Raw genomic sequence first — 14,876 nt, forward strand, 5'->3', positions numbered from 1 at the left:
TGAGATTCCTCTGATGCTTTGGAAGCTCTCTGCAGACCATGAATTTTGCTGTAGGCTGCGACTAAGAAAATGTCAGGAAAGACCTACTTCGAACAGTTGAAATGTATTTGGGGTTAATCAGAGGCACTTTAAATGATGGCAGGTGTGTACCGACTCCTATTTAACATGAGTTTGAATGTGATTGCTTAATTCTGAACACAGCTACATCCCCAGTTATAAAAGGCTGTGCACACTTATGCAAACACATTTTTTTATTTTTACTCCCAATTTTTACTTCAATTGAGTTGTACAGTTTATAGGTCACATTTAAAGGTGGAAAAAGTTCTAAAACTATTCATCTTTGTCTATTTTTTTTTTACATCACAGAAACCTGATATTTTAACAGGGGTGTAATAAGGGAGCACTGCACCTTTGTTCTCCCTTTTAGAAGTGCAGAATTTTTTTTCTTTGCAAATATCTCATAAAAGATAAACTCCCATGCCAGTAAACTGAAGGACATTGCAAGCAATTTAATCTGTAATTTTATCCTCTGGCTCTGTACAAACTTCTGGACCAGGCACTGAGCCAACTGCTGTTGGCAAGGAAGACATACCGTAATACATTTTTATACATTTTTATAAATCTGTATGTTCGATGTGTGCAGCACCAAAGAATAAATGACTGGCGATGAAGTAATCAATATTTCATCTTTTATACAGTATATTACAATATTAAATTAAAGCAGGGCAGAACAAAAACTGTTTTGTAAAGGAGTCAAATTTAAATAAAGACGTTTTACTTGGCGTTTTTTGTAATCAGCATGATATCATTTAGAACATTTTCAGCAAAACAAAGCAAAGAAATGCCAAATAAACGTGAGCCCATCAGATTCTCCCTTACATTAGCGTCACCATCAAAACCCCCCTACATCAGAGTTTCCATCGGATCCTCTCTTACATTAGAGACACCATCAAAGTCCTCATCAGATCCTCCCTTACATTAGAGTCATCATCAGAACCAGTATACATCAGATGCTCCTTTATATCAAGGCCACCTTACATTGGAGTCCCCCTTACATCACAGTTCCTCCTTAGATGAGAGTCCCCATCAGAGTTTCTCCTTACATCAGAGGGCCGTAAAAAATCTTGCAGCGGGCTGGAGATTTGGTCCATGGGCCACAGTTGGGAGGCCCCTGAACTAAATCCTAACTCCTAGTAATTTCCCCAAACTTCACCGCCCTCTACGTCCTCCTCCAATCCACAGTGCTTTGGACGGTCTGAGGAGGCCTGTAATGCTCACAGTGCTCTGGACAGTGGTCTGAGGAAAGCTGTAATGTACACAGTGCTCTGGATGGTCTGAGGAGGGCTGTAATGCACACAGTGCTCTGGACAGTGGTCTGAGGAGGGCTGTAATGTACACAGTGCTCTGGACAGTGGTCTGAGGAGGGCTGTAATGCACACAGTGCTCTGGACAGTGGTATGAGGAGGGCTGTAATGTACACAGTGCTCTGGATGGGCTGAGGTGGCTTGTAATGCACACAGTGCTTTGGACGGTCTGAGGAGGACTAATGCACATTGGTCTGAGGAGGGCTGTAATGTACACAGTCTAGACGGTCTGTGGAGGCCCGTAATGCACACTGCTCTGGAGGATCGGGAGGCCTGTAATGCTGCACAGTGCTCTGGACGGTCTGAGGTGGTATGTAATGCACACAGTGCTCTGGACAGTCTGTGGAGGCCTGTAATACACACAGTGCTCTGGACAGTCGGGAGGCCTGTAATGCTGCACAGTGCTCTAGATAAACTCCAACAAAATGGCCACCCGCACACTTATGGGTTAGAGACATAACATCACCAGCTCCTCCCAACGCGTTGCATCATCAAATCACATGACTTCATCATAATTTAATTACACTCCTGTGGAGAATATGAATGTCTCCATGAAAATTCTTAGGTGGACACTCTCAATGTTTTGGGGTGCCCAATACTTGGTCCCATCTCGAGGTGTTTGAATAGTCTGTAAGGTTTTACAAACTTTCAGGAAGTTTCAGCAATCCTATACCCTATAGATCTACAGGCACCTCTGCATATAATACCACTCAGGATTGTTTTGAAACTCAACCAATGTACGTAGACTGCAGTCTTATGTTCTCTAGTTTGGCATAACATTGCAGGCATGGAACAAACTAACCTCTCAATTCTGAACTCCCAATGCAAAATTCTTCACTCACACCAATTCTTAACTCTGAAAAACAAACAGAAATGAGGGCGTTGTTTTCAAATCTTCAAACTGAACGTGTGGTATTTTACGAGTCACATGGTTTATTAGTACATTTCTTTTTTTCTAGTTCCGGTTTCTACCTGAGCCAAAAATGAACAGCAACAGGGACTACTTTACCATTTGTAAGATGATGTTCATTTTGACACCTCTCCACTTGGTTTATTACAGTAGCAACTGCTTTCATTGCCATGAGACTGGCGCAAGATGAGGTCAGTATGCAGAAGAATGCATTATTTAAAGTGGAACGCCACTCGCCCAATAAAAGTTGATCCCCATGTTACCTGCATTAGTAAACCAATGGGAAGGTATATCCTATTTAGCTGTTTTAATTTTTTTATTTTATTTATATTTCGTCAGTTACTTCCTGGTTTCTTGCCTAGGCAAATGATGTCATACATCCCAGGGGCCAGATCCACAAAAGAATTACGCCGGCGTATCTATTGATACGCCGCGGAATTTCAAAGTTCCTGCGTCGTATCTTTGTTTTGTATACACAAAACAAGATACGACTGAATGAGGAAGCGATCCGACTGGCGTACGTCTTAGTACTCCGTCGGATCGTAGGTGCATATTTACGCTGGCCGCTAGGTGGCGTTTCCGTCGAATTCCGTGTCGGGTATGCAAATTAGCTAGGTACGGCGATCCACGAATGTACGTCCGGCCGGCGCATTTTTTTACGTCGTTTGCGTTCGGCTTTTTCCGGCGTATAGTTACCCATGCTATATGAGGCGTATCCTATGTTAAGTATGGCCGTCGTTCCCGCGTCAAATTTTGAAAATGTTACGTTGTTTGCGTAAGTCGTTCGCGAATAGGGCTTTGCGTAGAATAAAGTCACTGTCGTAAACATTGGCTTGTTCCGGTTTTATTTCGAGCATGCGCACTGGGATACCCCCACGGACGGCGCATGCGCAGTTGAAAAAAAACGTCATTTACGTCGGGTCAAGACGTATTTACATAAAACACGCCCCCATCACATCCATTTGAATTGCGCGCCCTTACGCCGCCAAAATTACACTACGCCGCCGTAACTTACGGCGCGCATTCTTTAAATATGTAAGTTACGGCGGCAAGAGATACGCTACGCCCGACGGAAAGATGCGCCAGGGTACGTGGATCTGGCCCCAGGAGTCTTCAGGAGGGGTTTTCTCAGCTATGCACACTCTCCTACATGCATGCTTGAGCTAAGGGCAGATGGATTCCAGGAAGTAAATGCTACGTGAATCATGTGCCCTTACTCAAGATGGCCACGGGCAGAAATGCTAAGGGGGTGTTTTTCAAAGTGATTTCTCAACAAAATAAAAGCATGGAGACATGGATAGGAGAATTTGCTTTAAACATTTAAAAGGAGCTCCAGGCTCCTTCAGAACAAATATTAAGTCAGCAGCTACAAATAATGTAGCTGCTGACTTTCAATGTTAGGGCACTTACCTGTCCACAAATCCAGCGGTGTCCTCACCCAAGCCAATTTTTCAATCGGCTGTCTCAGGGGCTTGCCTTTCGTAAATAACCCCCAGAGAGCTTTCAAATCCCAGGACCGCTGCACCTGCTGCATGGACAGTAACAGCTCATCACCTATGGAGGTAAGTGCAGCAGGGAGAGGGTGGGTGTAGGGTGTTCATTCACCTTTTAATTTTCTGTGAAAGGGTGAACTTATACTTTAAAGGGCCAGTTCACACCAGATGCAGTTCCGTGTGCGTTTTTTCTGCACTAAAAAATGCATTCCATGTATTCCAATGGCTCTACTTCACCCCATGCAGTCAGTTTCCGGTGCAGAAACTGACCGGAAACTGACTGCATGGTGTGAACTAGAGCCATTGGAATGCATGGAAAACACTGTGCATGCCATTTGTGCAGAAAAAAATCTTTTGTGAACTGGCCCAAAAACTGTACTTTATCCAAGTAAGGAAAAGCAACATGCATGCTTTAATCCCCTTCTCTTCCCCAGCTGCGCAAATGTACCATTCTTTTCCCCAATGTCTACAGTTCAGGTATTGAAATAAATACCCAGTACTTCCAGGTATGTGACAGTGTTGGACCAATCAACAAGCACCAATGCTGTCACAGGGGAAGAGTCCAAAGCTTAGTGACCCATAGCTTAAACAGCACAGTTTCCTTCCCCCCCGAAAAGCTGAACTCCGGTGACTGGCAGGGGGGGGGGGGGGGGTGAGAGAATGGTGAGTAGGCTGCACGGGAGGGGGGATTAAAGTGGTTGCAAACCCACTTTTTCACTTTTACCTACAGGTAAGCCTATAATAAGGCTTACCTGTAGGTATAAAGAATATCTCCTAAACATGTACGGTTTAGGAGATATTCCCCTCGCAATGCGGGCGGCGCATGCGCAGGGGGGAATCCACGGAGAAAGGACCGGCATCTGCCGGACCCTGCCGATTTTAAATCTCCCGTGCGCACGCGTGGGAGTGACGTCATCGCCGCTCCAGCCAATCACAGCGCTGGAGTGGCGATACCCGGAAGACACGCCGGAGCAAGATGACATCTCGCTCGGCGTGAACCAGGTAAGTGTAATTCACCTCGTTCCGAGGTAAGTATTTCATAATCAGCTAGTATGCAGTGCATACTAGCGGATTATGCATTTTGCCTTGCAGGTTTAAAAAAAAAAAAAAAAGTTTATGCGGTTTACAACCGCTTTAAGTGTACTTGTTAGTTTTCCCTCCATTCAGGAGGCAAAGGGTAAAGTCTACTAACCTGGGCAGTTTGGGTAGAAACTTTTCAGTCGCAGTTCGCCCTGAAGGTCGGCTTTCAACAGAGTACCCTGTAAAAGAAAGGGTTAAATCAGACGAATCAGCTTGCCTCTAATGCTAAAGAAAAACTGGACAGCTGTGATTCTTGTATTAGAAGGATCGGGTATAGCAGGATGTGTAAAGAATACTTACATTTGTGCCAATGGCCACGGTCATGCGCTCTATGACATCCAAGAAGATCTCGTTCTGATCACTCTGGTATAGAGGAGAAAAGAGGGCTTTGGTTTATTTGGGCCTTTCCTTACACACCGAGCACTCAGACACCTACTGCTGTGTGGAGAGAAGGCCAAACAGACGAGGGCTCCGGCACAACAGACAGACACAAGCTAGAAAGATAAAGCGGCTCCAACCCAACATCAAACTCTCTTTGATCCATCCAAGCATATATACTACTGGTGATACTCGAAAAATTAGAATATTGTGCAAAAGTTCATTTATTTCACTAATGCAACTTAAAAGGTGAAACTAATATATGAGACTCATTACATGCAAAGCGTTCAAGCCGTGATTTGTCATAATTGTGATGATTATGGCTTACAGCTCATGAAAACCCCAAATCCACAATCTCAGAAAATTAGAATATTACATGCAATCAATAAAACAAGGATTGTACATAGAACAATATCGGACCTCTGAAAAGTAGAAGCATGCATATGTACTCAGTACTTGGTTTGGGCCCCTCAATGCGGCGTGGCATGGAAGCAATCAGCCTGTGCCACTGCTGAGGTGTTATGGAAGACCAGGAGGCTTCAATAGTGGCCTTCAGCTCTTCTGCATTGTTGGGTCTCATGTCTCTCATCTTTCTCTTGGCAATGCCCGATAGATTCTCTATGGGGTTCAGGTCAGGCGGCCAATCAAGCACAGTAATCCCACGGTCATTGAACCAGGTTTTGGTGCTTTTGGCAGTGTGGGGAGGTGCCAAGTCCTGCTGGAAAATGAAGTCAGCATCCCCATAGAGCTTGTCTGAGGAAGGAAGCATGAAGTGCTCCAAAATCTCCTGGTAGGCGGCTGCGGTGACCCCGGACTTAATGGAGCACAGAGGACCAACACCAGCACATGGCCTTCCAAATCACCACAGACTGTGGAAACTTCACACTGGACTTCAAGCATCTTGCAGTGTGTGCCTCTCCATTCTTCCTCCATACTCCGACTCCTTGGTTTCCAAATGAGATGCAAAATTTGCTCTGATCAGAAAATAGGACTTTGGACCACTGAGCACCAGACCAGGTGTGTTTTTCTTTAGCCCGGGTAAGACGCTTCTGATGTTGTTTGTTGTTCAGGAGGCCTGACAAGAGGAATACAACATTTGAAGACCATGTCCAGGATCCGTCTGTGTGTGGTGACTCTTGATGCTCTGACTCCAGCCCCAGTCCACTCCTTGTGAAAGTCCCCAACACTTTTGAATGGCCTTTTCCTGACAATCCTCTCCAGGCTGCGGTCATCCCTGCTGCTTGTGCACCTTTTTCTTCCACACTTTTCCCTTCCACATATCTTTCTATTAATGTGCTTTGATACAGCACTTTGGGAACATCAAACTTTTTTTGCAATTGCCTTTTGAGGCTTTCCCTCCTTATGGAGGGTGTCGATGATGTTTTTCTGCACAACTGTCAGGTTAGCAGTCTTTCCCATGATTGTGATTCCTACTGAACCAGACTGAGAGACCATTTAAAGGCTCAGGAACCCTTTGCAGGTGTTATGGCTTATTCAGCTGATTAGAGTGGGACAATTTGAGCCTAGAATATTGAACCTTTTCACAATATTCTAATTTTCTGAGATTGTGGATTTGGGGTTTTCATGAGCTCTAAGCCATAATCATCACAATTATGACAAATCACGGCTTGAACTATCTTGCTTTGCATGTAATGAGTCTCTCTCATATATTAGTTTCACCTTTTAAGGTGCATTAGTGAAATAAATGAACTTTTTCACTATATTCAAATTTTTGGAGTTTCACCTGTATCATGATTGGGCCTCACCCAGTGCAAAGTCCAAGTGCAACAAATCAACAGTATCCATGTCACGACTTGGAGCTTACACAGGGTTTAGACCTTTCCTCCCATCACATGTGACAGCTGCTGGGTGCCTGAGTGGCCAGGCGATAAGCATTAGTGCTGCTACGTGGAAGGAATGTAAACTATTCGAAGGGGATATTAAAGTGAACCTGTTACATACTTCTGCATGGGCAAAACACGTGTTCACTTTAACCTCAGCCTCTCCACCAAACCTAGCCTTTAACTTCAACATAAGCCCTAAACTATACCTTTAGCCACACCTGAACCCCTAACGCTTATGATATCATACCAACAAAAAACACTATGGCCCGGAAGCACAATGCACTTACACCGACTTATCTCCAGATACACTGCGTAAGTGTAAGTATGCGCCGTCATATCTATGCGCCGTGCCCATAAACTGAGATACGCCTGAAAATAGGCTTCATCCGACCGACGTAACTTTCCTACGCCGTCGTATCGTGGGCGCATATTTACGCTGGGCGCATTTGCCGCTCCCATTGATTTTCTATGCAAATGAGGGAGATACGCCGATTCACGAACGTAGTTGCGCCCGGCACATAATATACGCGGTTTGCGTAAGTCGTACGTCCGGTGTAAAGTTATTCCCCATATAGGAGGCGCAACTCATGCAAAGGTATGGACCAGGGAACACAAGCCATCGTATCTTTTGTAGTTTACGTTGTACGTGAATATGACTAGGCGTAGGTTACGTTCACGTCGTAGGCAGTGATACGTCGTATCTTAGGGAGTAGTTCCGATGTGATTCTGAGCAGGCGCACAGGGATGCGGCCACGGGACGGTGCATGCGCCGTTCATTTTAAGTACTTCTATGACGCTTGGCCCATCATTTGCATGGGGTCACGCCTCATTAGCATGGCTCACGCCCACTTCCACCTACGCTGGCTTACGCCGAGGAAACCCAGCGTATCTTTAACAGCAAGTGAGAGCAAGTGCTTTGTGAATCCAGTGCTTGCCTCTGCAGTGATTTCAAGCTTCCAGGGGAATCGTCCAGCTATGGATATTTTTACATAGTTACATTGGTCCAATGTGAGTATGCATATACCCACGATTCCCCTGGAAGCTGGAAATCACTGTAGTAGGCACCACTACTCCAGCAATCTCCACTAGCTTCTGGGTTCCATTCCTCAGCACGGGCGCTGTTCATGTAAGCTAATGCAATTTTTTCTTTACTGCTAATATGGCTAACTACATATTTATTTGTTTTCAATTTCTTTTTATTGATCTTTTTCCCAAATACAAAAAAAAATATATTTCATTTATACAAGATTCATTTACAATATACATTATTCCGTTTAATTATTCAAGTATACAGAATCTTGATGAATATCTATTAGTTACTTTATCATTAAAACAAAATACATTTCACTACACATGTTCCTACTATCATCCTCACATCCCCCAAAAAAAGAAGGAATTTACCCCCGTTTCTCCCTCATTCCTCTCCCATATTTTACTTCATTTACATTTCCTCTTCATATTTCTCCTGATTTTCATTTATATATATATTCTTTCATCCCTTCCGAGAACCGAAATTCGTCCCATTTTTGCCATATTACTGGCGTTTGACTATTTATTTATCATTCTTCTCTTATCTGTTTTTCCATATATTGTATTTCGTTCATTTCACATATCCAATCTGCTATATTTGGGCTTCTCCTTTCTCTCCATTTGCGAGCTATTATTGTTCTAGCTGCCGTTGTCATGTAACTACATATTTAAAAGCTAAAATGCCTCTTGTGCTGCTTTTACGAATGAATGACATTGATGCAAGAAAGAGCCAGGTCCAGATTCACCTGCAAGCCAGCTAAAGGGTGACATGCAGGACAATTTACAATGAACCTCATTTCACATTTATTGTTTCTACAGAATTTCCCCCAAACTACAAGGTCCATTACCATGCTCTAGGCCAGTGGTCTCCAGATGTGGCCCTTTGCTTGCCTTTATCCAGGCCCTTGAGGCATAATTCCTGCTGCTGACACCAATGATGGACACTATTCCTCCCACTGACACCAATGATGGGCACTATTCCTCCCACTGACACCAATGATGGGCACTATTCCTCCCACTGACACCAATGATGGGGCACTATTCCTCCCACTGACACCAATGATGGACACTATTCCTCCCACTGACACCAATGATGGGCACTATTCCTCCCACTGACACCAATGATAGGACACTATTCCTCACACTGACACCAATGATGGGCACTATTCCTCCCACTGACACCAATGATGGGCACTATTGATCTTTTATTGAAAAGAATCAAGCAACCAATTTTATACAAAAGTAAAAAACATAACTATAGTACAAAACTTCAAACATAAATCCAAGGAATACACATCCGGGTTCAGAATATATACAATATATACACTATACACCACTACCAAAACATTACTACAAAACTATTTACACAAAGCAGCAGAGAGGGCCTAAGAGGCACAACCCGTCACCTATGTACGCAGCCATTTATCAAAAATGTATCAAAAATAATAATCTAGGGTGATAAGAGACAGACAGCCACACCCGGGAAAGAGACTCCTGGCAGTCAGGGAGGCTTGAAACCCCTCCACGCCTTCAGCCAAGCCCCCTGACCCCGCTTGTCTCTCTCAAGCCCCCGAATCTTCCCCACCTCATGCACAATGTCATACACCACCACCTCAACAGGAAGGATTTTTTGCCGAATGCTGACCTGACACCGTGCGTTCCAGGTGAAATAACGGACCACTAGGCTAACTAAAAAAAGTGTATCCAAACAAAAACCTCCACCGGTACTGAATGCTCCGTACACCCACTCGGCATAACCCAGCCTGGAGAGGAAAGGAACACCGAGCGCCCGCCCCACCTGTTTGTACACTTCTATGTTAAAAGGGCAACGAAGCAGAAAATGGTCCATAGTCTCCTCCTCACCTGCACACTCCTCCCGAGGACAGCTACGATCCACCCCACTGCGGAATTTCAAATTGCCCCGAACATAGAGCCTCCCATGGAAGCACAACCAGGCCAGATCCCTAAATTTAGGAGGTATTCTATCCAAATTAATCAGTCTCAACCCCACCCTCAAAACTGGGCCTGGGCAATCCCTTAAGGCCAGTGGGTCATGAAAGACTTCGCTCAAGACTCGACTCATAAGGTCTTTCCTCGGAACCGATCTGAGATCTTCAGCCGACAATCGCCACTGCCGCAGTAACTTCAGGCACGGAGCTACATAGGCTGGTAGCTGACCACGATGACCCCTGCGATTCTTCACTTGGCCACCTTCTTCCCAAAGTCGCAGAAAAGGACTAAACCAAGATCTAAATATGCCTGCCCATCCAGGAGGTTCCACTGCAAGCATACTACCAATGTTAAACTTGAGAAATAGCAGTGAAAAGAAAAGAATTGGGTTGACCATACCTAAGCCACCCTCCCTCCTGGATAGGTAGGTGACATTCCTCTTGATGGGGTTCAGTCTGTTCCCCCACAGCATCTGGAAGAACACACTACTGATCCTAGCATAGAGAGACACTGGCAAGATGCAGACAAAGCTGACATACAAGAAGATCGGAATCAGGTAGGTCTTAATCAGATCAACCCTTTCCCTCATAGATAACTTCCATCTCTTCCAGTTAACCACCTTAGCATTGGCAATTTCCAGTCTGCCTTCCCAGTTTTTGAGGCCATAATCGCCGGGTCCAAATTCAATGCCTAGTATCTTAATTCTTTCCCGGGGCACTGGAAAGGTGTCCGGGAGATCAAACCCCTCACCTTCCTTTCCCATCCAGAAAACTTCGCTCTTTTCCTGATTGATCTTGGAGCCCGATGCTTCAGAATACCGTGATGTCAGAGAGACCACCTCCTCCGCCTCATCCGTCCCAGTGACAATCACCGATACATCGTCCGCATAAGCAACAACCCTCAATGGCGGCTCACCCGGGAGACCCACTGGTACCCCACACAACATGCCGCTCTCTAGCCTCCTGATGAAGGGGTCGATTGCAAACACATAGAGCAGGGGACTCAGGGGACAGCCCTGGCGCACCCCGGAGCCAACCTCAAAGGACTGCCCAACCCAACCATTAACAAGAGGGAAGCTTTCTGCCCCCTTATACAAGACTTTCAGCCAATCAACAAAACCACCCGGCAGACCGTACTTACTAAGGAGCAACCACAGGTACTCATGGTTAACACGATCAAAAGCCTTTGCCTGATCCAATGTCAGCAAGTACTTTCCCCAGCCTGCAGCCCTGCACCGCTCCAAGGCCTCCCGGACAGCTAACACCGCTGTGAAGGTGCTCCTACCCTGGACAGAACAGTGCTGATGGCGAGAAAGCAAAGACTCCGCTACTGACGACAGGCGCCAGAAAAATATCTTCGCCAGTATCTTTCTATCGACATTAAGAAGGCTGATGGGGCGCCAATTCTCAATCATCGAAGGATCTTTACCCTTTGACAGAAGAATCACAGCCGAGTGCCTCATGGAAGGGGAAAGCACCCCCTCAGCAAGACAACTGTTAAAAACCTCTACCAAATGTGGGGCCAGGATAGACTTAAAGGCTTTGTAAAACTCAGCCGTCAAGCCATCCGGTCCGGGTGACTTTTTGATGGCAAGCTGTTCAATTGCCCTCATCACCTCTTCAACTGTGATCTCCTCTGTCAAATTCATCAATGGAACATCTCCACCATTTAGACCTGGAGTAGAGTCCAAAAAGCTTTCCATCTTGTCACGGTCAAGCTCTTTCCTTCCAAGAAGGTCGGCATAAAAGGACCTCACGACCTCCAGAATCCCTGACCTGGACTTTGTCACGGAACCTGTACTGTCCTTAAGGCCAACGACCGCTTTAACAGCTACACCTTGTTTGCAGTTCTGGTAAGGGTCAGGCGAGTGGTACTTCCCATAGTCCCTCTCCAGAACCAAAGAGGCATGCCGGTCATATTGACACTTCCTGAGAAGGAGTTTCACTTCGGAGATTGCCCCAGGATCTCCTCCTCTCGAGACAAGAATATCCAGCTTCCTCCGCAAACGTTGGTAGGTCATGTATTTATTAAACTGTGTTCTATTGGCTAGGCCTCTGAAGAATCCAGCGATCCTCTTTTTGGTCAGCTCCCACCACTCAGCCTTGCTGCTACAAAAGTCCAGGAGGGTCACCTGTGCCTGAAAGAATTCCTCAAAGGATTGTCTAACATGTTCTTCCTTGAGTAGAGTCGAATTCAATCTCCAGATGCCCTTTCCCCTCTGAGGGGCGTCTGAAGCATTCAGGGCCACAGATAGCATACAGTGATCAGAGAACTCTACTGCCTGCACCACTGGGGGTGAGAAAGCAGAGGCCTCCTTCAAAAAAAACCTGTCTATCCTACTCTGACTATTACCACGATGAAAGGTGAACCCGGTGTCATCCGGGAGGTGCGCAATGTGCACATCCACAAGACCAGCATCCCTAACCATACTATTTAAAAAAACGCTATCATATCCCAGCCTGTCCTTGAAGGCCTTCCTGTCCTTGGGCCTAGTTACTGTATTAAAGTCACCTCCAAAGACCACTTGCCGGGATGTAAAAAGAAATGGCTTGATCCTTGTAAAAAGGCATTTCCTGTCCCACTTTGTGTGCGGCCCATAGATATTAATTAGGCGCAGGTCCTGCCCTCCCACAAGGACGTCTAAGACCATACATCTCCCAATCTCCACCTCAATAACCCGCCGGACAGTTACCATGCCGGTTTTAAACAACACCGCCACAAGGCTCGGCCGCAAGAGACCAGTAAGATGGACCATACCTCCACTCTCTCTTGGCCATATGAATATCTGCCAAGGAGGTGAGCCTAGTCTCTTGCAAAAATAAAATTTCAGCATCTAATTGGCTGAACAAAAAGAAGGCCATAGAACGAGCTCTCACTGACTTAATGCTGGCGACATTTATTGTCGCCACTTTTAACGGAGGGGGAACCGCCATTTGGGTTATTGGGTGGATTGCTTCTTAGCTCCCCTCTGCTGCTCATCACCAGAAGCCTCCCTCTTTCTTGAGGCCGCCTCCAACTCCATCTCTGAATCAGAGCTCAGCTCTGAAGAAGCGCCAGATGAGGAAATGTCCCACCTAGTGGACCTACGACGGGTGGAGACAGGCACCAGAGCTTCCCGCCCCCGTTCCGTCCTCACCGCCTGCTTCTTCCGCCGCCCAACCTTCCTTCTCTCCTCCAGGTACTTGAGGTCAGCCTCAGAGATGCCCTCATCTCTTGTTTTTTTCTTTGAAGCGACCTTTTTAGTACCCGCTACCACTCCTGGTGGGGGGGGTAAATCCGACTTAACAGGGATAGACTTCTGGGGGGTAACTGACTCAGGGGGCACAGACTTGGAAGGTTCTGACACAAGAGGAGCGGGTACAGTAGGCTGGGGGGACACAGATACAGAAGGAGTACTTACAGACACAGAAGGGGTGGTCACAGGAACTGGGCAGGAAACTGGGGAGGAAACTGGGGAGGGATCCTGAGCAGGACCAGGGGGGTCGGTCACCGCAGCGGAGGATGGTACACCAGGGGCCTCCCCCTCCATCCTGTCCAGCCTTGACATCTCATCCACTACCTCCTTCTCCATATTGTGCCAGGCCTCAGGGCATCTGCTATAAGGGTGGCCAAGTCGCAGGCACAGGTTGCACCTGATTTTCTGGGTGCAGTCCTTGGCCATATGACCCTGACCCCGACACACTGAGCATATCAAGGCCGAACAGGAGGAGCTAAGGTGCCCCCTCTCTCCACAGCGGTGGCACAGCTTCGGCTGACCAGGGTAGAAGACGGTCATCCTATCCCTCCCTATGAAAGCCGAGGAGGGCAGGTGACGGACAACATTTCCATCCCTGGCCAGCCTGACTGTTACCGACCATCCCCCAGTCCAGATGTTACGCTCGTCTAATATTTTATTGGGTTTGGTCAAAACCTCCCCGTAGTTCCTCAACCAGACCTCCAGATCCCTGGCAGGGACGCTCTCATTGGTGAGGATGATAGTGATCTTTTTTACTGTTGACTGCTGCGAAATCGCAACTGGGGCCAGACTCTCCCATTCGGGTCTTGACCTGCACCGGGCCTCATATCGTTCCCAGAACAGGTCAAGACCCTCTGGCTTGGTGAAACTGACTGTATACTCTCGCGTCCCTGACACATGAATAAAAGCATAGAGATCGTTAACCCCAAAACCCATTTCTAGAATTAAATCCACCACTGCACGCCTTGCAGGGGGGACTGCACCACCTTCCCATTTCAAGATGACAACATTACGTCTTGGGCCCCCAGCAGAAGCCAGAGACCCAAGACCATATCCCGGGGGGGTCGAGGTGGTAGCTCGTAGAGGAAAACCCTGCTTGGGGGCGGAGCTGCCAGGGACAGAGCGTACCACCTGAGCGAAAGTGGGTTTATTGGGGCCAAGACCCCACACTGAAGTCACTTTATCTGCATGAACAGAGTTAGTATTGTCCATGCCACCTGAAATGGGACCATTGTCCATCCCACCTGAAATGGGACCATTGTCCATCCCACCTGAACTGGGACCATTGTCCATCCCACCTGAACTGGGATGATTATTATCAGCCACACACACATTCCCATCAGGTATAATTATAGTTTCTGTTGCAGTACCGGCCGTCGCCTGATGCTGCGCTGTGGAGTCCAGACCAGCAGTGGGGCAATCAGCTTTGGTCTCAGCATCAGGAGGGTTAATGGGTTCTGCTGGGACTTGCAGTTCCTTCACAGGAATGTCATTTTTTAAACGTGTCTCTTGCTGCATTGCAGCCTCAGCATGCACATTATTACTGCATACAGGACTGGCAGTCTTATTATTAGGCACATTATCAGTCATTGA

General features: G+C 46.6%; 1 protein-coding gene across 1 annotated transcript in view; it reads right to left on the reverse strand.

Annotated features, from left to right (window-relative positions):
- AP4M1 (adaptor related protein complex 4 subunit mu 1) overlaps nucleotides 1-14,876 on the reverse strand; it is a 69,966-nt gene that overhangs the window by 31,312 nt on the left and 23,778 nt on the right. The window contains exons 8-10 of the mRNA XM_040346755.1: nucleotides 5,148-5,210; nucleotides 4,960-5,026; nucleotides 2,167-2,220 (exon numbers count right to left, since the gene is read on the reverse strand). Coding sequence (XP_040202689.1) covers nucleotides 2,167-2,220; nucleotides 4,960-5,026; nucleotides 5,148-5,210 — 184 coding nt within the window. The remainder of the gene's footprint in view (nucleotides 1-2,166; nucleotides 2,221-4,959; nucleotides 5,027-5,147; nucleotides 5,211-14,876) is intronic.

This window comes from Rana temporaria, chromosome 3 (genome assembly GCF_905171775.1).
Source record: "Rana temporaria chromosome 3, aRanTem1.1, whole genome shotgun sequence".
NCBI lineage: Eukaryota > Metazoa > Chordata > Amphibia > Anura > Ranidae > Rana > Rana temporaria.